This window comes from Coloeus monedula (genome assembly GCF_965178545.1).
Source record: "Coloeus monedula genome assembly, chromosome: 8".
Taxonomy (NCBI): domain Eukaryota; kingdom Metazoa; phylum Chordata; class Aves; order Passeriformes; family Corvidae; genus Coloeus; species Coloeus monedula.
Genome location: NC_138788.1, coordinates 25136327 through 25160062, shown reverse-complemented (window position 1 = coordinate 25160062; position 23736 = coordinate 25136327). Strand labels below are relative to the sequence as shown.

Here is a 23736-nt window from a genome sequence, read left to right as displayed (position 1 = left end):
GGTACCTGGATGGGCAATTTTCAGATGGGAGTTGACAGGCTGGTTACGATAAACAGATTGTTAAATGATACAAAATTGGGATTTTGAAAAAATAGGAAATTGGTCTAGGAAGAAAATAATTTTGGCTGAAGTCTGTTGTGGCTGTGATGATCATAGGACTGCGAATGTCATTTTAATCAATTGGCATGATCAGCCTGAGCTTCTGCCAAGCCAAGTGGAAAGTGGAACATGAAGGAAGCAGAGCAGTCATGTGGCCAAGAGGCTGGGGAAAGAGATGCTGGCTGAGGGTGCGAGCCCTTGGGACAGAAGAGATGACAACAGAAACAGGAATGTGGTTTTTTTCCAGGGTACAGTAATAGAAGAAGCCTGTGTCACAGGAAGGCTATGGCCAAATTTCTTTGCATGTATTCCAGGAAAGCTGGATCAAACAGCAGGCCAGAGAGACAAAAACAAGCACAAAAGAACACTGAAAAATTGCACAGAAGCAATTGCAAGTGGTTTTGCCCATATACTACCCAATATCAGGGCTGGAATGACCCCAAGACAGTTAAAAGCATTCTATAAAAGGAAACAAAACCAATTCAGATGCCTGTTCTGGAGCAGAGCCGACAGAGGGATGCACAACATGCCCAAACTCATGGAGACTCGTGACAGAGTGGGCAGGCATCAATTACTCATCAATCAGCAGGGACAGAGCTGGGAGAAAGAATCAGTTCTCAGACTGGTGGAGAAGGCTGCCAAAGTCAGAGATCCCTCCCTTTGCTGAAGCTGTAATGATTCAAGAGTGAAGCTTCCCTCAGACATCAGCCACTACCAAAACACTGCCTCCATGCTCATGTGGCTGTTGGACAAGAAAAGTTCCATCAGGGCTCTCTGGAGCAGGGTAAGCAAGCTGGCTTGCTCAAGAATTATAACTACTAACCTGAAGTATTTAGACTCATTTTTGCCTCCGCTCTATAATTTTTATGGGGCTTCCTACCATCAGTCTTCTCCTCTTGCAGATGGAAACATTTCTAGGGAATGCCTTCACTTTCTTTGCTTGGGAACCCTATTTTGTGAGTGATGGAGGAAAGCAATGAGCAGGAACGTGTTTCACCGGCATCACATGCTCTGCTCAGTCCCAAACTTCATGGTCCCCTTAACAACAGCAAAAAAGCAAAGTTGCTCTGTGATTAAACTCCAGGTGGGAGCAGGCAGCTCAGTCAGCTTTTCCCCATACAAATTTACCACTGCAAAGCACAGCAAATCCCTGTGGCAAAAGGGACAGAGACTGTCTGACCAGTGCTGGCCTAAGCAGCCTGGAGGTTCCTCTTCAGCCACGCAGGGAGCTCCAGGAAGCTCTCAGTTAAGACATACAGTGTTTGTCCAGATCCTGCTTGTGCCCTGTCTTTGGAGGCAGTCCAGTGGAGTAACAGGACTGCTCAGCTATACCCCAAACACAACTGCCCAGGCCATAAGCAAAGGCTCTGGAAGCGGGCTGTTGGTTGTGCAGTCAAGGCAGCTTACCAGCTCTTTGAAGAAGGCAGCCTCCTTATGCTGCTCTGAGTAGCGCTCGTACTGGTCCAGTCCATCCTGCAGCTTCAGGGTCAGCGTGTCGTAGTTGGACCGTACCACTTCCAAAACCTGCCAGAAACAGCCAAGCACAGCACAGGAATCAGTATCCACGGACGCCTCAGCATAGGAGGAGCAAGACTGAGACAGATCACAGCTCTGGCACCTGTTTTCACAACAGAGATGGCTTTAACAGCCAATATTTGGCTCATGACTAACAACATGGAGGTGGGCACTAAAGCCTTCCTAATGCCAAGAACAGTCCTGAAATTTACAGAATTTCTCCATTCCTGAGAATGGTAGATGGAACCTATACCCATGACAGCAGCAGCTTTCTGTCATCAGAATTAGACACATTAATAAATCAAGCAGCTAATTACCACATGTACACCCAGATACAACACAGAAACACTATACAAACACAGGTTTGCCCAAACCCAGTCCTTCCAAGGTTAGTTTTGCCACCACACTTCCCTCCTGGCTTGTGAATCACTGTTCACAGCCTGCTAAACCACCAGCTTCTACAGCTGCTCAGGTCAGCCTCCATACAGAGCACCGTATGTCTCTTCTGATGGGAACAAGCTTCTGACAGGCACTAAGAGAAGATCAGCCTTGGTACGGACGCTGCTTTTAGAAAGAGATGAAGACATGAATTCAGGTCTTTCTGCCCAGGAGATACTTTACTGTCGGCCTTCACTGCAACCACAGCAGTTCCAGCTTTTATTACTACTCTGCTCCCAGTGTTGGGCTATACTTGCAAATTCATAGTTACACATCTCTGTGCTACTGAACTATTCATTTTCCTAACTAGGGAACACCAAGAGGGACTCCCACAATGATTTTTAGCTTTAAAGCATTGCATGGACTAACATATTCCTCAAAGCATTTGAGATGGTTAGTGACAATAATGTTTCTACAAGGAACCATAGAGCTCAACACTCCTGGGCAAACGTATGCCTGAAACAATTCTCTTATACACATGAACTTCTTTCTTAGGCTGTTTCCATTTGCTCTGAGAGCTAAACAGAATATCATCATCTGAGGTTTGCACTACAATAGCCCCTGCTTATGATAAGCTTCAGTCAGGAAGATACATGGTATAAGGTGCAAAGGAAAAGGACCCTGCTCCAAGGCATCACAACTCAAAAAAGATCCTAAGAAGAGCATTGTAGAGGATTTAAGACAACAGTGACCAGAACAACAAGCAGCCCTTACACTTCTCCTCTTGTACTCCCAACAATGTAAGCACTACTCTCAACTGCCCCTTTAGGCAGCTGGCAGCTCCTGCTGTTTACAGGACTGAATCTTGTCCTTACGTCCTTTATTCTAAGAAATCTAAACTTGCTTATGGTTCCTTCAAAAGCTTGTTTCCCCCAAACTCTGCATGTGGCAGTGGCACACAGAGACACATGCTAGGGCCTGAGGTGGCAGAAGCCACAGGGAAATCACCCAAACGAGGACTGGCAGCAAAAAAGGGGTTCCAAAAGTGGTTCCCAGGTGAGATGGTCACACAGAAATCTCTGCAGTTCAACTGTCCTCCAGCATTCCAGAGGCAAGCTAGGGACAGGAATAAGCATTTGGACTTGAAGATCTCAGAGGCCTTTTCCAAGTGCACTGATTCTGATTCTGCAATGTTATTTAAGAACAGCCTGCCAGTATTGCAAAGGCTTGCAGCCTCCTCTCCAGGACTCATTTCCTAATGCTGTTTTGCTTGTCAGCTCCACTGGCAGAAAGAAATCCCTGCAATGACAGCCATCTCCAAATTCAGCCTGCCCTTCTTGTTCCTGTGTGCAGAAGCTGCAAGAAGTATTGCAGAGCCAAAAGCAACGATGAAAGAAAGCCACCTGGGCACAGGAATAACTATCCACTAAGGATGGAGCGTAATAGCATAATGCACCTTCCTCTCAGCAACAAAGAATCTGGCAGCTTGCTCCTGTCAATCAGAAGCAGCCAAATTGACCAAGATTAATAAGCTGCGGGGCAAGAACCTGGTTTGAAAGGTGAGGAGTTGAACAGGCTTCTCCAGCAGTAACTCAAGAGCAAAGGCATTTTATTCAGGGCTACCTCACTCCCCAGGAACCTTCCCTTCAGTCTCCTTGTATTCCCACACACCCAGGCATGCACAGTGCCACACACGTGTGATCAGTTAATGGATGCACGTTTCTTTAGGAAGAATCAGGATTCCTCCTTGCTAGCTCTGAGCAGAGATCTCTTCAGATACTCAAGAGAGGTATCCTCAAACCATGGTGAAGAGAAGTAAACTCTGAGGGCAGTAGTGAGCTCTGTAACCATAACCCTTTAAGTCTGCCCTCTTGCATCACCTTTGAAAGGCAGCTAAGAACTCGGTTTGATACTTTAGGATGAGGACAGGGAAGGAAAAAGAGGCCCCAAAGTCTCTACTCTGTTACTTATCGTAATCTCTGCAGCGAACTTGAGATCAGCTTATCCCTTTAGCTATGTATTCCATTGGCTTCCACTCCTTATCTCCTTTAACTACGAAACAGAACTTAAAAAAAACGGGTAAGTTAAAAATAAACAGCTTCTCCCCACTGCCTGATAATTTCCCTTTCTTGCTGCTGCTGAGAAAAAAAATGCTACGTGGGATCTGAGATAAACCCACTCACAGATCATTTCAACTTCATACCTTGTAATGGATAGAAACTGTTACTGAGATTAGGACCTGCCATCCTTGAGACAATTTCATCTGCTCTTTAAGATGCAGCTGCTAGACAGAGGACAGGTCAAAGAGCAGCAGAAGGCATTAAGAATGTCTAACAGGAAGGTTTAAAAGACATCAGCTTCCTACCCAGATGACAAAAACCTCACATCCTCTGTGTAATAGAAGACTGTGTGACAGCATCCTTTGCCCTTCTTACATGTTGCTTTGACTTTTGCTCAGGAAAACTACTGCAGAAAGAACAGCCTTTTTCCTTAAACATGCAAGACCTTTATCTGCACCTTTCTGTCACATCCAAAGGAACTAGAGCAATTTAATTTTGAGATTAAAGCATTTTTCCTTCAAAGTCTTGTTCAACCCATTCTTCTTGGAAGTCTCTAGTCTAGAAAACATGAATTCCAAGATGGTCAAGTATGGGACAGGACTTTAAGGAAGGGACTTTTAGCTGGTCCTCTAAAGAGATTTTAAATAGTTATTCAGCTTTTTTTTTAATGGTTTACTGGATCTTTGCAGTGGAAAAAAAAAACCCCTAATGGAGTCACAATCTAAAACTCTTTTTGTAGGTTACCTTAGGGGGATCAGAGTCTTAAAAAAGCAGTATGATGGAAGCAAGCAACTCAGACACGGTCAATACAAGAAGAGTGAAGGCTGCTGAATTCCCTTCCTGCAGTTACCTGTATCAGCTCCAGAGGCTACATTCGCTCATTTTTTCCACTGCAACAAACCGGAACTCAGTGGAGCTGCACAACTGTAATTTAAAGATAATTTGCCATCAAATTAACCCCTGCCCCACCACTCACTCACTGACTGCTTTCCAGAAATTCCAGAGAAATGCTAGGGATTCAGGTCCCTGCATGCGTGTCCCCAAACCAACTTTTCAGGAGCTGCTCTGAACAGAAAGTGCTTTCTGCAGCATTCAGATTTCAGCTTCCTCCTGCAGCTACAACTGCCCATGCCCCATAAAATTCTCCTTCCCTGGTAACATCAGCAACTTGTGCGTAGAGGCATCCCCTTAGGAACACGGCAGGAGGGCTGGATTCTGATGGAGAGACTGATGTGAAGGGCTCAGCTCTCTGCAGCATCCTACCCAAGCCATGCCAGGTCACTGCACCCAGAGGAACAAGATTATTTCACAGTTTGTGGCTACTTACTTTGCTCCATCCACCAGCTCACCACTACCTTGTAAACTGGATGGACAGCCTGGGCTGGTTGGGTCAGTGGCCTCTTGTGAACATGATCTCTGAAACCATTTCCCCCAGAAGCAATTGCCCCTGCCCTGAAATCTTCAGCATTCAAAACAGACCATCGTTTTGCTGCACTAGTCACTCCAAACCAACTTCCTCCTTACTGCACCAGAGCTGTTCCCTCTGACTAATCCTCAACAGGAGCCAACATATTGCACTCTCCCAAGAAAGACTGGACCTCCTGAAAGAGCCTGTCCTGGGGAAACACAGCGATTACACGCAGCAGTCTCCTATCCCCATTGTGCCCAGGACACAGCTACTGCTAGCAGCAAAGCCACAGGGGGAGCTGCACCAGCAATAAAACCTAATGGGCAACATGCAGTACTAGGACCCATCTATCTGGCAGACATCATTTGCTTCATTGCTTAGTAACTTTTTAACCTGCAGAATCTTTCATCATCTGCAACTGCAGTCTCTGCCTTACTGGAACATAAAATTAGAGAGCACCAGCAATTCACAGCACCCAGCAAAGGAGCTGATGGTGGGTAGATTCCAGGAAGCATGCAAAGATAATGACAGAAAAACAAAAGGAAAAACAGAAGCAAGAACAAATCAATGTCTCTACACCATCTTTTTAATCAGCACAGGAAAGCACAAGAATGCAATCAGTCAGCATCACCAGTACCTCACTAAAGCCTCTCCATGCCCCTAAGACAGTCATTACCTACCACGATAGGAGCAGTTGGAACACCACTGATTGAATGATCTCACATCAAGCAAAAGGCAAAAAACCACCCCAACAATGCCCAGGTTAACATGCATTTTTTTGCCCCCACCAACTCCCTGCTGCTCACGTGGCTGGGATGTGGGAGGCTTTCCAGGTCAGGACTAGCAAGCCCTCACAGGACAGAAAAGCCAGGGGCTCTTTCCCATCTGTCCCATGCCAGGGGATGGAGCAGCCAGTCTATGGGGCATGTAATGCCAACCTCTCATCACTGCTACTGCACGACATGGCACAGGGACTGAAAGCAGCCAAACACGCCTTCTGTCCTCCCTGCAGAAGTGGTAGAGTGCTTGTCACTGCCTGTGTACCACACACAGAGGGAATTCTGGCAGTCCCACCTCCCAAACCTGGGCAAAGCCCAAAACACCACAAGCAAACACAGCAGTCTATCCCCTCAGCTCAGAGGGTGGAGGCTGTAGGAAGAGACACTAGGGTTTTCCTATTCCAGTAGAAATGTGCATTTCACACTGCAGTCCTCAAACAGGCTTGTTTATTCCAGGTTTAGTGCAAATCTTCCCCTTTTTCTCCCTCCCTAATCTCCACAACAGCTCATAGCCCGAGTGTTTCTCCACATGAATTCAACCAGATAGCAACATTTCTCATTGTAATGAAAAGGCTGCTGACACCTGGACTACAAAGAGGCTATTGCCTCTCCATAATAAAGTGCTGGATAATTGGTATCAATTTTACAGTAGTAACTTCTAATTAATATGGAAAATGATTTTTTTTTCCAAGTGCCATCACACTTCTCACAGAGCAACTTTAAAGTTGCTGATGCAGGCTGGAGTCTTTGTTGAAATTAATCCCCAGAAGCACCACAGACAAAGAACATAACTAAATAATTAGAAGTTAAATAAAAACATACACACACAGCTGCCACATTTCCCAACAGACTCTGTCCAAATCCCAGCTGCATTCGATCTCTTTCTCCCTTTCCTCTTTCAGTGTCTGCAGGAGCCAAGTTCAGAGAGAGGCTCCACTAAGGCTGCCAATGCTACACACACATGCTGGAAGCAGCTGCCGTTCACACTGGCTTCCAGGAAAGCACCCATCCAGGACTAGCAGCAGCACAGAGCTTTTGTCTGACCCAACACTACCTTACCTTTGCAGCTATCCTGGAGCTAAATGCAGTGCTGATGCTTTAGCAGCATTCCTCACCCCCACACTGATCAAGCCATGACTATTAATTCCATGTTCATGAATGCTAAGACAAAGAGGAGGAGGATGTTGCTATGATAGTTTCACAACTCAGATTCCCAAGACATGCTGCGTGTGCAGCACATATCTATGGATCCAGAGGATGTGGAGTGGGTCTGACGGGAAAGACAAAGATGTGGGCTGCAGATTCAAGTGTAATCATGCCACATATGTGTAAGACACAGAGCATGTTGCCAATCCTGCTCCGGTGCCTCAAATCTCCTGCATACAGCAGCTGCAGCTTGTACTACATGCAGTGAAGGACCCATGGCCCTCTCATGGGCTGAGAGCATGAGGCTGTAAGACAGCCCCCACCATCTGTCATTCCCAGAGTAGAAGGCATCAACTTTTCTGCCCTGAGTACAGGAAAAACTCCTGGAAGAAGGATATTTTTCTAATAGTAAAAAGTTCAGCCAGACCAAAAGACTACGTGGAAGCAAACAAGCATGCATTTCTCCTCTGAGGTATGAAACAGGATGCCACTGACACAGGATGCACCAACACTGCTGGGCAGTAAGACTCTAAGAGGTCACTGGAGGGAAGAACAGCCTGCAGAGGTGGATGCAGCTGCCCACGAGCTCCAGGGTATCAATGGGACATAAGTACCTGGTCCAGTCCTGCTGTGGAGAATCCAAAGCTGATGGAACTCATGGGAGTCTTGTTCAGTGTCTGGAGCTGGACACACAGACAAAGTTGAGCAGCACATAGCAAAGATGAGTGAGCCAGGAAATAGGGACAGGAGATGCCTCACCCTGCTCTCCACTGCTAAGGTTGGTGCAGGGATCCCTGCACACAGCTCCCACCAGGTCTACTCTGACACTTTTTAGTTTGTGTTTGCCAATCTCCTTCTGCTCAGCTCATTGAGCATTAGCCAGGACACCACTTCCAGGAGTTTGGAAGTGAACTGTCTCTGCCCACTAGTTTGTCCTTTGTCCCTGCCAGTCACTTCTCACAGTCCTGCTGTGTTCAGTGAACTGCTCTGTACCCAACTAAACATAAGTCTAACTTTCAATGTCCTAAATCCTTCCTGAGGTCTGCTTTTATACATCTGCACTTGAGTGGTATCGAAATCCAGGCCTCACCACTTCTCTACCTAAGGCAAAAGATTTTGATCGTACATAAAAGATTATCATTATTATTATTTTACTTAGCAACATCAAGGAGGGACACTTCACACCCCCTTTTCTCACCTCAGCATACAGCCAGCCTGCCAGGCTCAGATAATACATAGTAGCTCAGATGTTTGTTCAATGATCTCACAGGGATCTGTGATCTTTAAAGGAACAATCCTACAAAGGCAACAGTTTCTATCCATGGAGTGTGAGGGTTTGGTTACAGTCTTTCTCCTCTGCCCACAGGTGCCTCTTCTAAAGATAAATAATTTATAAGCTCACTCAGAAAATTACTGTTGTTCTCTGAACTCTGCTAGCAGAAATGGCATCCTATTTTGGGAACAAGACTTACCTGCTTCAGAAATGTTTTAAACCCACAATCCATTAGAAGCCTTAGGTGTTCAACTCTTATTTAATGGTGGTAAAAAAACACACTGATCCAACCAATCTGGAAACCACTCAGCTTTCAGAAATGTCTCAAAGCCAAAACTGTTATCCAGCTTCACCAAGAAGCAACTGTAAACATACAAAACAGTGCCCATTCCAAGCTCCCATGGGACAGGCATTCCCAAGAATCGACAGCTACTTTAAGAAGCAGTAAGGCTGCAAACAAGGACAAAGGCAAGTAACAAGGGAGACACATGGTCTCTATGTGCACAGCTTGCAGGGCACTTAATTTGTAAGAGGTACAGACAAGCAGAACAGATTAGTGTGGTGATAACCGTGGACATTCCTGCAGCCATCACCAGGACTAGGTAGTGCTGTGCTACAATACCTTCTCAGCTCCAGCTGTCAGGCAGCTGAGAGCCTGCCCACCTTACCAGAAAGCCTATGCCAGGAATGCTTTTGCTGCAGAGTAATTTCAAGAAGTCACGTCTATACACACACACACACACAACTCCCACACGTGCTAAATGTGCTTTACTCAACCCATTGAGGTTTGGAGCACATGGAGCAAAAATGCACGTAGCCTCACACTGCTTTTTCTCAAGACCAATCCTCCTTTCCCAGTTTCAAAGATGGTCAGTGGGTTTATACTGATCTGCATACTCCACTTGGCACAAAAACTGGCATTCTCTGTGGGACCCTGGGTGCCCTTTGCCAGACTCCAGAGACAGGCTCTCCAGGGAAAATAAAGGAGGCAAGGTCTGTGCTATTCAAGGGAGGAAAACAGGTTCAGTGGGCTTCCGCCAAGGGAAAAAGCATCCATATACTGCACAATGCTGGCACTTTCAAAACCTAGACAGGGAAAAAAAGAAGTCAAAGATCCTGAAACAAAATATCTTTAAAATTATCAGTTAATAAAATAAGCAGTCTCCAGAGCAGACATTTAGATCTGGAAGGGGAAATAGCGCCAGAAAGCGAATGAGGCCCACTAAGATTGCCTGGTTTTAGAAATTTTGTTGAGAAAGGCAGGCAGCATAAGAAAGGCCAGGATGATGGCAGGAGCATAAAACCATGAGATAGATAGATAGATAGATTTGCTATTTTGGAGCTACAGCCCATTTTGGAGTTGTGAACCCTTATCTCCAGCTGGTGGCATTTATGAAAACATTTCTCACTGCTAGGTACGTAAGAGCACTTGCAATTCTGCCAAGGCTTGAAATGCACTGCAGATAGCTATGGACTGGACCGTTAATTTTTTTATTTCTCCTTTGTGCTTACAATTAACTTAAGTGCTGAAATGTGATGGGCTATTCCAGGAGAAGCTTTTTATCTACCAGCTGCATTCTCACAGAGCAGTAAATCAACTGCTGTCATCAAAACATCACACAAGAGGACAAGAGCATCCTTATGCTCACTGTTATCATTCATGTTGCCCGTTCAGCCTAAGTGGCTAACCAGCATTCAGCAAATGAATGCTGTGATTTGTGTGCAACCTTTGGTGCAATTCTGTATTTACAGAAGACCTTGTCCTCCTGAACACAGAGGAAAAAAATAGTCAGCAGCAGCTCTTCAGCACCATTTAACTGACCAAAGCAAGGCCAGTAACCTTGCTCCTCAAGACAAGATAAAAGAGTTTTAAGTTGTGAACTGCTGCTCCAGCTAAACTGAGAAGCCAAGACAAACAAAGTTATTACAGAAATCAAAAACAGATATAAGAACCTTAAAAATGGTTGCTGCAGATTTTAAGAAAAGGTTTGAAAGAAAATCTTTCTAGGACCAGTAGCCAGAAAGCATCCTGGCAAATGCTGGAACTCAAATACACAACTTTCAGTTGAGATTGCCTTGATGAAATGACAACAGGATACCTGATGTACACCAGAGGAAACTCATTCCCAGTAAAGAAATTCAAATTTGCCCAGAAGACAGTTAGCTCAGGAATAAGGCTGTTTAGAGAATAGATTAAGGCAAGATACGCAACAAAGCCCTTTCTGCTCAATCAAATCCAGACAGAAGCAAGTGCACTGCTCCAGTTCGAGGAAACCAAAACCTAATTGTGCCCACGGAAGAAACAATGGGGAGGCTTATTCTGGTTATCGTCTAATCAAACACCTACAGTCACATGGGGCTTCTGGAACTATGTCAGGTTCACAGTAATCAGTAGAGGATCCAAGAGAGCTTGTGCCCCTCACACAGCCACCATGGACTTCTATGGGATATAATGATTGCAAAGTAACTTAGAAACAAAACCAAATCAAAACTCACCAGGACTCTGACTTGAAGATCAAGACATGTGAAAGGAGAACACAGACAGTCCAAAAAGCCAGGGAGCTTGCCATGCATTTTGATTTTCTTTTTTGATCTTTTATAGCAACTAGCAAGCAAATGGCCTTTATGAATGTACAGCCCTGGGTCTGATGCTTGCTGAGAAAAAGTGGATGCTAATCTAGCTCATGACTTTTTTTTTTTTAATGATCAGAAATATTTTTAAACTTGGTTTGCACAGCATGAATAAATTTAATTAAAGGAAGCAGCAAAACTAAATACCAATATGCTAAAAAACTGGCCATAAACCAAGTGGATGCTTGTATTTCAAGTCAAAATCAATATAGGACATGCTAGAGAAAACGAGCTAGGACTGGGGAAGGAAGGTATACATTTGGAGGGGCAGATGTTAGAAAGATCAGTTCCCTAGCTGCTACTTACATTTCAGCAATTAGTGGAAGTGATAAAAGGCAGTCATTCAGCGGCCTGAGGAGATGCAATGAAGCCAAGAAAGAGGAAACACTAAGCTCACCTGCCTAACAGACTACATGTGGAAAATGAACTGAAATCTGTTCTCAGGGAAAATAAAAACTTTCGAATACAAGCAAGAAGTCTGGATAGCCAAGAGACCCATTGAGCAAACAGCTGCTTGATTCTTTGCACTATTTTGCAGTTCTGCAGTATATTTTATGAACTAAGGTCACTGGAATCAATACACCAGATTTGAAACATGGGTTATTAAAGACTTACACAGTGACAACACAGTTCTCCTCCTTTATTTTGGTGTTCTCTCTAATAATTTGTCTTTATGACTACTGTTGAGTCTTGAGCCAACATTTCCAGGCTTATCACTGACTCCAGGAGTCCTTTCCTGCATGACAATATCTGGCATACTTTTCTACAGTTTAACGGTTCTGAGAGACTTTAAAATTCAGTCTGCAAAAATGCCTTCTAAAGATAGAGCCCAAAAGAAATAGAAGATCTATAGTCAACTGGTCAGCTACAAATAGCTGTAGCTACAAATAGCTGGAAAGACTGTAGTAGCAGTATGTTATGGAAGCAAGCTAATCAGGAAAGGTGGGCAGTGCTTGGAAGTTTGTGTGACTCAACCCATATAAAAGTTCTAGCTCTTAAGGCTTCTGCAAACCTGGAGTTGGAACTGACAGCTATAAGCTGTCTGGATGATCCTTACAGACAGAAAAATCCTGTAGTGAAAAGAAAACTTCAGCTGCAAAATGTCTGGTTCTAAGGCTGCAGTTCCAAAAGTGGTTTAAGTCAATCTAAGGGCAGATCACCTAGCCTGCAATCCAGAGTCTGAAGTTCTTCCTTCAAAGGCATTCACTGCAGAAATAAGATGTTCTACTGTGCAAGTCAGAAGTCTCTTCGTCCTAAACACAAGCACCAAGGGTGTTGGGGGCCAGGCCGTACTGACATCAGGAGGGACTGAGAAGGTAAAGGAGTAGAGACGGCTAAGATACTGGGAATGCAGCTGTGCATGTCAGGTTTACAAGAATTACAGCAGTTATGAAATTCCTACCAAGACAATGGGATCAAACCAAATCTGTCCCAACTAAGTGACTCCTCACAAACCCCAGACACACTTTGGGATCTTAGACTAATCTGCATTGCACAGCTGGAGGAAAAGGAATGGACAAAGTCTGTGATAAGGGCAGAAATAAGGAAACCAGATAATTCCTGATATGCTGAAGGAGTGAAGCTTGTTAACATTTTAATTTGTTGAATTATTCCCTTTTGTGCTGCTGGAATGTGTCATTCTTTTGAAACTCCATCTGGGCAATGCCCAGAACTGAAACAGAACGACACCATTAATGCTTGGAAGCATCCATGGCCAACACAGAAAACGTTCTCTGCCTGCAAAACCAGAACTGCTTAAACTTGACTGCTAAGTTAATTTAAAAGGAACATTTAAATGGCTACTGGGACAGATGGAAATGTAAAAGCTACTATCCAAGATAATCACTAGCAAGAGCAGGCCTGATGAGATGCTGAACATTGTAGGCTGAGACACTTTTTGACTGAAATGGAGATGTGCTGGAAAGTTGGGCAGCAGACAATCAACAAGGTGAAGCTGAGTGGGAGCAGACTTGGGCATGGACCACACACAGAAAACAACTCTGATGTTTTTGAGAAATCAAATTGTCTGCTGCTTATTACTGTCCTTCTCAGAGAAAAACATTCATGTGCAATCTCTAGAATAAACACAGAGGCACCAAAGGTTGCTGACACTCATTTGTTTTGAGTCCTTTCTCCTTATACGTGACAGAAACTATCAGAGCCCAAGATAATAGCTATGCCTCTGAAGAAGAATTCCTGGCATGGTTAAATGGCATCTTGCAATCAAAACATACCCGGAGAACAAAAAGGCCTTGTATGCCCTGGAATACACTGTTTATCCCATAAACATTTCTTCCACTTAAGTCCTTAAAATATCAGACCTACCAGCTCTTCAGCCCAGCACTCTCACGATTCATATGCTCCCAACAACAACCCCAAACACTACAGGAGACAAATCTCTTCAGAATGAGTGGCTGAGATACACTGAAAAGAGGCATTTTCCCTCTATAACAGCGAGCTTTTATCTCCACAGACATTCAGATGCTGGATGGGCAGGAAGGACGTGAAACAAAGGTGAGGTTTATTGCTGACTGGCCAGAGAAGATCACAGTGTTGGCTGTATACCCACCGCTGACAATCAAGGAAAAGGTGACATGTGCTGGCACCTGTTCTCTCCAAAGGATGAGGAGAACACAACCTATGCTTCCTTTCCAAAGCACCTTCAGCTGTTGACTCCTCAAGTTGAGCTGATCAGCAAGGTGAGCAGCAAGCTAGAGAACTACTTGTCCCTCTGAATCAAAAACATGTACCTTTTCCTGTCACAGCTCTAAACAGAACCTGCTGGCTATACAGATGGGATATACTGAAAACTTAAGCAAAGACGATGCCACTGTCCTGGGGATATGGAGCTGATCACCAATGCTTCTCCTTTCTCTAGATACTTCTCTTTTGCCATATTCCATGGATCAGTACCTGCAGGATCTGTGATGGAAATATTTCCACTGTAATTTCTGCAATGCTCGGAGGACACCAGTGTTCTACAGCCTAAAAATCCCTGTGTGAGGATTTAATGTTCCCAAGTGCCTCTTGGACATCAAACATTTTCGAAACTATTATCTCTGATGGGTTTTTGAATAAGGCTCAGGGAAGCCTTGTTCAGTACTTCTTATGAGAAAAAGGTAGCTCTGATCTGGTAGAATTAAAATTACTGAGAAGGAGGAAGAGGAGGAAGAAAGTCCACACAGCCCACATTGCCTGCAAGCAAGGAAATGAGATTTGATTTACTCTGTGATCTTGAGGTATATTCCATTTCAGCTTGAATTTCCACTGCATAAATTCAGCTTGGCTGAGCAATGTCCCTGTTAGAGACTGTCCAAAGCAACATAAGATGATCCGCAAATGATCTTTGAAGCTAAAGGTTCAAAGCCTTGGTGAGGTGGGGTTTTTTAGCATATTTTTGCATGTGCAACCCATAAACCCGTGTCTTCCCAGAAGTTTGAGGAAGACAATATAAAGAAAGCAATTAGATACAGTGCATACACAATTCTTTATTGTTGCCAATTAATCAATTTGTTTATTTAGTTCACTGGTTTAATTTCCTCTTCCTACACCACAGAGAGCAACACTGGGTCTGTTTTCTATGAGTCAAAGGGATTAGATGACAAGCTGAAGTCACTCACTAAAAGGACTTGAGGGCTTCAGTTCAGGGATTAACAACTCAGCAGCTTTTTCTCCAGATTTTAAAACCTTTAATTTGTACTGCATCAGCTGGTAGTTTTATTTGCACAACTATTTTTGTTTAAATGGGAATCAAACCCTGCTCTTCCCAAAATGCTGCTGCATTGCCCTCTTGGTGTTATTCTCACATCTGAATTTTTGACTATACGTACAGAGGACTTCATGCTTGCTTAGAAAGTTTCTTAAAAAACTGCACCTTATACTAATACATAAGTTCAAGTTCTGCTTGGCTTTTCCTGACTAACCAGGCATTTCAGCTGAGCAGTCCCCTCAGGAATTCAACACCACTAGAAGGCAGCTTGGGTGGAAGCTTTGGACCAGGTCTCTGTGTCTTCAACTCGGTTTCATATTTCAGAGAAGCTCTACAAAATGTTTGCCTGCATTTGACCACATAACACACCTTTAAGGCAGGATAAACTAGAGGGATCCATCCTCACCTTGGGCTAACAGAATAAATTGGTACCACACCTACCCTGCTGAGAAAGCCCGCGGCAGAAGCTGAAGGGGGCCACATTTTAAATTACTCTGTAGCGACTCTGATCTTACAGTTCTAAGAATCATTTGCTAAAGGGAGTTTCAGTGAAGTTGTGCTACAATTTAACCCCAACACTTCTTGAACTGAATAAGTAAAACACAGAAGCAAGTCTGCAGGTTGAAAAATTCAGGTACTTTAAAGGTCTGGGGTTTCTTGTAGCCTGAACTGGCCTGACTCAAGAAAGACTAAATTTCTTCCATATGCCTTTTTAAGGCCCGACTTGTGACTGTGCCTAGAGCTTTTGTTTGGTGCATTTTCACAAATTGCAGTAAGTAGAGCTGTTCACTTTGTTTACTTCTTCTAGACAACAACTGCCATCTACAATCAACTCAGAGAGGACAGCAGGGCAGTGCTGGCAGCAGCCACAGGATGCAACATAGCAGCAAGTGATGGCTGTGCATTAGGAGAAGTGCCATCATTTTTCCTTCTCAACTCTCTAAAACATGTAAAGGGCACTAATTAACAGGCTAGCCAAGGCACACAAAGGCTACAAAAAGAGATGTCCCTAGTGTCCTGTTAAGGCCCGATCCTAAGATGACTACCAAGGCTTTAGGAACCTACTGAACTCTCTTCGTCACAAGTCTCCAAAACTGGTATCAGAAAGAATTCAAACATCACAAGAACTGCAGAATCAAGAAAAGCAAAAAGAAATTAAGTGACCTACTTTATATTCTGTTATCACATGCTGAAAGAGACAGAATCATAAAATGCCAGAGAAGCACATGTAAAGGAATCCTCTCAAATGCGTGCACTGTCAGCAATGACACTCAGCCACCCACAGAAAAAACAAGGGCAGGGAAAAATCTCCAGTCAAATACTGTGCCAGAACAACAGCTCAGTACCCAGAGAGAAGGGAATGTACAGTAGGAGCCATAGAGAACACAAGAAGCCTGAGATCTGAAATGCTCCTCACCCTTATCCTAGCAGGCTTATTAGAGCCTCTGCCAGGGAGGGACACTGAGCATCAGAACGATCCAATCGCCTTTTCCAAGAGCGAGTGACAGAGGGCACGCGTCTTAAAACATTTTGTAGCTATTTCTCCAGCATCTGTTCTTGACTCAGTTACAAGCAGCAGGGCAGAAGAACGTGCAGCAGTCTGTAAGCACACAGGTGCAAGGCTGTAAGGTGACTGGAGAGGGTTAACAGCCCAGAGTCTGGATTGACCTCTTCAATGACAATGCTGTTAAGCATTGGAAAGTAAGGGGCTTGGGGAGACTGTAGGCAGGTGATTTCCACCCTCCATCCCCCAGGTCTCTACAGATGAATACCATAAAAATAAAAACCACTTATTCCCCGGATTTGACTTGGCAGATTTTTACATCATTCTAAAACAAAGATCAGAATCAAGCCAACTGGCCATTTTTCTTCAAGCATCTTAACCTGACCTTTTCCAAACTCATCACAGAAAAAGGTCTTCCTGACATACCTGAGCTGAAGTCACACTGAGTTATGATCTCATATGAAAAACACGGCAGCTTCAATCCCCATCTCAAAACAAAACAGTTACCTCCATCTTCAAGTCACGCCTCACTCAACTGAAGGGTTTCTGGATGATGATGAGGAACCAGGCTATACCTTAAGCTAATAATACAGCGGACAAGACCACACATTAACAACTAACTTCCTGAGCAATTAGGACAGGAGTGGTCAGTGACCAATTTCTTTATGCTAAAACATTTGGTATGACATTAACTGCCCAGCCCCAGTACCGCTTAGTCCTAGTTCTGATGCATCAACACACTAAATAGCAACAGAAGCACTTTAGGACTCAAGCAGTCCAGGAATATTATCCCTCTGGGCACTACTAAGGGTGGAAAGCTCAGCAAAATCTGCATGATATGGAAAACTGTCATCAGCCAGAGAAATTAAGTTCAGATCACGTTAATATTCTCCCCTGCAAAAAGTGTGTCACACTCAGGTATCTGCAAAGAGGCTGAGATGAAGTATTACAGCAGCTTTCTTTTTATTCTTCTGAGAAGGGGAGTTTAGCCCAGCAACAGACCTAAGTTTCCTTTCTATGCCTATAAAGTGACTTGTAGGTGGTACTGTAATTAAATAGGTTCATCCCTTAAAATAGAAAGGCACATCTTTCCAGCTGAGGTGAGAACTAAGACTCTGTAGCGAGATGCTTCCATCAAGTCACTAGTTTTCGGGAACATTAACGACAGGGTAGAAAACTCCCAGCAAAGCAGCCTAGATGCAAAAAATTTAAACCAGACAATCAGAAAGTCTAAGTTCCAGCATGCCTACCTCAGTTCCCTAACAAATCCACATTTCTGTTTTCATCAGAAGGAAGATTGTCCCTGTTCTAGTGTTTCAAGATGTTCAACAAAGAGACCACTTACTGCAAACAAAACACAGCCGAAGAACTCTACGCTGCAGTTCACAACTACCTTTTTTAAGAAATGAAAGGGACAAAACCACCTGCAGATAGTCACATGAAGCTCCATCTAGATCCATGTTCTAAGTTGTTATATAAAATGACAGATAAACCTTGGGGTGACAGGGACAGCTAATGTTTCTTGCAAGCTGGACAGATGCCTGACTCCAGCAAACCACCAACATGACATAGCTGAGCAGAGGCTGGTACCTAGATTTGGGGAGGGGTATATTTCTAGTGCAGAAGAGAACTGGAAAGGGAGACGCAGTCCTTAATCAGCCAGCTAAGCACACTCTTCCTTTAAACACTTGGAAAGAGAACTGCTGGCAGAATGAGGGACATCTCAGGACTCTGTGCGACCTCCAGACTCACATAAGGATGGACTTGTCCTGGGTTTGGAACATTCATTGTCACTGAACTAGGAGAAGGCTGGAAAGTACAATGCATTACCTAAGTGAAAAGACTGGTGCCTTACTTGCAGGAAGAGCAATAGTTTGGTTCACAATACGCTGAAGAAATATAACCAGAGGGGAGTTGTGAGCAGTGCCCAGATTCTCATAGTATTCCCACAGTACTATTATTTCCAGCTTTCCATTGTGTTAAACATGCTCAGGGGGCTCCAGGGCAGCTCAGTTGGCTCTGAAAAAGGTATTGCAGACCTTCCTAAAGCCAAAGCACCCCTAGAAGAGTTAGCTAGCCATGTCATGTCAGCTCCCTGACACTAAATCTCATTGCTATAATGATGCCTTGTCTGTCCCTGCAAGTAGCTGTCACTGTCTCAGAGACAGAAGCTCATTCATGCCATCACAAGTGGGAGAAGCACTCAGAAGAACTTCTGCAGCTTTCACAGAGGACCCAAACCCAGCATTTTCTGAGTAGTCAGGAAGCCCTAGAGTATGATTTCAACAGCATCCTCTGTGTGTTTTTACATCCAACTCAAAAACAAATGCAGTCTGCTGAATTGCAGCTGCTGAGGGAAATACACTTGGGAAACCACGATAGGGTTTGTGCACAAATAAGCCTTCAGCACAACATTTCATTAGCGGGGTTCTACACAGAGTGACAATTAGTGGCAAAGTTTCCAACTCAGAGGCTAAAGCACATGGCAGGAGCCACTGGAAACAATGTTATTAGGTGACAGTCTGCAAATTACCGCCTTCTCCAATTGTTGAGATTATAACAGCATATTTTCCATACTTATCCATCTTACTGCCAGAGGTCATTGTAGCTATGACCTGTTTTCATGGAAGAGAAAAGCTTGCTAGTTTAAACTAACATTGATACAACTGCGACACACCAGTTAACATTGATACAAGTGATGCTTGCTGGGTCGTATCAGCTTATTCCAGAAATCCTATCTACTGTCAGACAATGCTCCAGAACAATTTAGCAGTTTCTTGTCTGGAAGGCCAGAATACACTTTTTCTCTTAGAAATTCTTGCTGTGAAGCAGTTATTAGTGGAGAACGTAAATCCACAGATCAGAAGAAGTGAAAGAGGAACTCCTCCGAACAGGTGCTCAGGTGAAAGCAAATACAGGGCTATGAATTAATCCTTCTGCAGGCCTACACCCCTGCCGGCTATGAGGCAGATGCTGCTGCTCAAACAGCATGTGCTGCCAGCAATACTTAGCTCCCCAGAAGCTTATTTGTGCCTTAACTGAGCCATGGGGGAATCCAAGGGCCCTCTAAGGCAGTAGAATTGATTTATAGCCTCTGGCACTTGGCTGATGAACTGCCTTTCCCAGTTCCATCCCTCTGGACATCCATTCCCCCAGCTTGCTGTCTTTTGAGTGGCACATCTTGGTTCCCTGAGCAATCCCACTGCCTGCCTCAGACCTCCCATGAAGCCAGGAAGAGTGATACACATCAGGGATGCCATCCTCTCCGCTATTAAAAGGTCCTTACAGTGAACAATAAATTTCTACGTATTGTCTTAACATCCAAATGTCAAGTGTCAGAGAGCAAAAAAAACTGATCTTCCAGCTGAGTGGAAGCTCTGTTCAGATGTGGAGCTCTGTTCAGATATGGCACCTTTTGGCTCAGCAGCATTTACTCTCCTGCTCTGAGAGGGATGGAGACCACAAAGCTCCATTTGTTTCCCACTTTGAAATCAGAGCGATGACCCAATTTGTCACTTTTGGGAAACAGCTGCAGCTTCAGCTAGAGGATCCAGAAAAGGATGGCAGAAAAACATCATCTGTAACAGCAGGATACTACCAGAGAGAAGGAAGAGTAGCAGTCCCTAAAGGCGAGAGTTTTAACCTAAAGAAGCCCCAGAATGAGCAGGGCTGGCAGTCACTGCAGTCTGTCCCCTTTTGTGAGAGGAAAATGTAACTCCAGGAGTGGTTGCTCACAGCCGCACTGCTGTCTGTAGCTGGCATAGCAGGCTGCAGCCTGTCTGCTTTTAGGACTCCCGAGCAGAGGGACAACTGAGTGTAAGGAAGCTTGGGGTGGAGCTCGGGACTAGAGCAACAAATCATAGTGCTATAAATCCAGCTTTACAGAGGATGACCGAAGAAGTTTGCACGGTATCTATATGCATTATGGCAACAACCAACACCTATTGTTCCTGTTTCACAAGGGATTCAAAAGCCTTCTCAACCTGAAGTTTTACAAAATGCAAATTGAACTGTGCATTCACACAAGCCAGACGCTGACAGCTTCTGCTTTAATCACAGATGTGCAGAGTTGTAATTTAATCTTTATAAATGCAGACTGTTTTGATCATTCTGCTGCAATCCTCTGTGGAGCTTTCCCTGCCCTATACAGGCACTTAACAATGATGGGAATCCTTAACATTGCTCTGTGCTTCCACAGCAGCCTTCCCTGGCAGACCACACAGCACTTCAAACGCTGCCTGGCTCCCCAAGGGCTCCGCACCGGCTTTCCTCACTCAGGAGGACACAGGGCTCAAGGTTTGCTCAAAGCAGCACAGCAACAGCAGGAAGGAGTTCAGACCCCACCCGGCAGCCCCTTCCTCTAGCTATCCACAGCCCCTTTTCTAGGTTTAAAAGCAATAAAAAGCAAATACGTGCAAAAGTAGCACATACAAAGCAAATCTGCCAGGCTTCTGTAAAGTGTTTTGTGAAGCAAACTCACTGGTGAAGAGGACAAGCACTGGAACTAGAGCAACATCAGCCTGTCTCCACAATGTGGACTGGGAGCTTATTACAAAGTTAAACCTATGGTTCTTGCTCAGTACACTCCCAGCTGTGAATCAGGTTGGGCTCGTAACCCACATCACTGAGTGTAGCTTCTGTAGCCTCAGCACAGACACTTATCTAGCTCCAGGAGACTTTACTCAGTGGCAGCCAGAAGTGAGTAGCAGCTCCCCAAGACAGCTCTTCCAAGCTAAGTCCCCAGCATTTAATGGTCACCTGTACTACTGCAGTCTTTGGTCCTGATCAGTGGTAGTGGCAAAGCCAGGCAAGGATGTGAAAACAGCCATAAGAACTGAAGGCAAGCCTTGCTTTGAAGTTTAATGAACTTACTTTGTTACTAGTTTGTACTTCAAGGCAGTCCCTTATGTGCCAAGAGGGCAGCTCACAGAAGTGGTGGAAAGCAAGACATGCTTCAGCATCTGCAGTGCACAAAGGGTGTAAAGACTGCTCTGCTCCAGGGGCAGACAAGGTGTTTGGGGGTCATGCTGCCTCTGAGGCACAGAGCAGCTAAAAGTGCCACCAACAGTAAGAGGCAGGATGCTGGGGCACCTTTGTGTTGAGCCTGAAGGAAGGGAATGGAAGGCTTTCTCCCATTACTTATTGGAATGGGGATGCATCTCTCCAGTAGCTGCTGTTTTAAAAATCAAAGTCCTTCTTTTGTCTCTCTAATGGCCTACCACAGTTGTCCCCCCTCCTCCACTGACGCACAGTTTACTGCATTCTGCATGTTAATAAAAGGCACTACAGAGCACAAAGTCACAGCTCCAAAGCTCACCTCCAGCTTCAAATCTCCTTGCTGCAAAGCTGATCAGACCTTGGAGCCTGTTCAGACTCATTCAGTCTGGCACACTGCATAAAACAGTCCGAGATGTTAGTAAATGGCAGGGATATTTCTCTGATAAACCAAAAAAACAAAAAGGAAAAAAAAAGGAAGATAGCTAAACCAGAGAAAACTCCCATCAGCTAAGCTAACCAGCAATTTGCCAATTCCAGAAGACTTTTTATATAGATCCTTTCCAATTTCACCCAGTGCAGCTTTGCTCTTTCTATTTAAACGATAAAATCTGTTTCAAGCCATTAGTCATGAGTAGGTGTCTGTAATGAGACCATGAAAGCCAACATCCCTGCCTCATTTGCAAAGACATGATGACTTTAAATTAAGGCCTTGTCTTGGTGATCCCTCCTTAGCTGGGGTTTCATGTTCCCACTACTGTGTGCAACACAACGCTGGCAGGCTTGAGACTTTCTACCCCAAAGCTCACTGCATTTCAGAAGTGAAGCACCATTATAAAGTATTTCTCAAGCCCTCACGACTCGTTATATTAATGTAAGAGATTAGGGGGATTTACTGTGGTAGTACCTAGCACTGACAGTACTCGGCATTTAAAAAATATCAAATGCAGACATTGCCAAGAGGCTTTTAACACACTGCCAGCAGTGCTAAAAAAAGACAAAGCATTTGGTATCTGCCAGTGGTTTTGCTACTAGTTATGGAAACCAGAACAAGCTGAATAAACCCTGACATCAATGGTTTGGAATTAAAACACTTTAGGGCACCTAAAACCAGCTACACCCTTTTGTGTCTTTCTGTGGAAGTCAATTGTGGAACCTCCTTGAGCAGCACTGCAGGTTAGTCCCTCAGAGCCTTACCAGGTAACAGAAGCCCATGTGGATTGGGTTGGCAAGGAGGAGCACTCAACAGCTGAGCTATGACCTCAGTGAAAGGGAAATGGCTTTGTGAGATGGCCTGACCAAACTGGATTGCAGCTACTGGCAGTGCTGGGTTAGTGGTTGGACGAGATGATCTTAAAGGTCTTTTCCAACCTAAAACAATGCTATGATTCTACCTCAGTTACAAAGGTACTACAGTATGAAACAACCCAAGTATTACACTCATTTGTCACAATTTCAGAAGCAATAGAGTTGTCCTGTTTTTCCATCACAATCTGTTCTGGCTCCCAGCACTTTCCATCTGCAACTATCAGACATCAAACAGGTGCTCCCAGCAGTCTCTCACACTGAACTTTACCTCCATTTTGGAGGTGGCATAATGTCCCCACTGTGGCTGAGATGGGGGCTTCTATTAAAAAAACCACAGACATGTTCCTGACTAACAAGCATTATCAGTCCTGCATGTCTGCCATCTCAATTTTAAGACCCTTAGAGAGGAAATCGTGGAGAGAAAAAGTGCCAAAGAGAAAACTAGACCTTAGTGAGCAATTTTCTAACTGGCACAGGACTTGATTGGCATGCAAGGCACCACAACACATTCCTGCTCAGAGAAGATTCAACCAAAACTACTAAATTCCTCTCACTTTACCCTCTCTTTAAAGCTGTACTACATTGCTATCAGGCAGAGAGCTGCCTCCCTACAAACAGCTGCTCTTTCACATCCAGAAAAGGCAGAAGTGAGACCCCACCTAGACCGTTCATGCTGTGTTTTCATCCTTTCTGTTTGTCTGCATTTGCTCTTCCAGAGCAACTCTCGTGTTGCCGTTTCCTCACTGCCTTGACCCTGTTCCCTGCAACTGCTTATGCTAGAAAATATTTTGGGAGCTTCTCAGATCAGATATGGCACCGAGAAAGTCTACTGCCTCCAACATATTAAGTACAAGGCAGTCCAATCATCTGGAAAGCACAGATAAGCTTATGAATTCATTTCATAAAAGGCCATTTTGCCCTTTGACTCAAG

At 44.4% G+C, this 23736-nt stretch overlaps 1 protein-coding gene across 3 annotated transcripts in view; it reads right to left on the bottom strand.

Annotated features, from left to right (window-relative positions):
• The window catches only part of ARMH3 (armadillo like helical domain containing 3), a 124468-nt gene that overhangs the window by 6772 nt on the left and 93960 nt on the right, over window positions 1-23736 (bottom strand). For all 3 annotated transcript variants that reach the window (XM_082286293.1, XM_082286292.1, XM_082286291.1), the window contains exon 25: window positions 1507-1623. In XM_082286293.1, the coding sequence (XP_082142419.1) occupies window positions 1507-1623 (117 nt within the window). The remainder of the gene's footprint in view (window positions 1-1506; window positions 1624-23736) is intronic.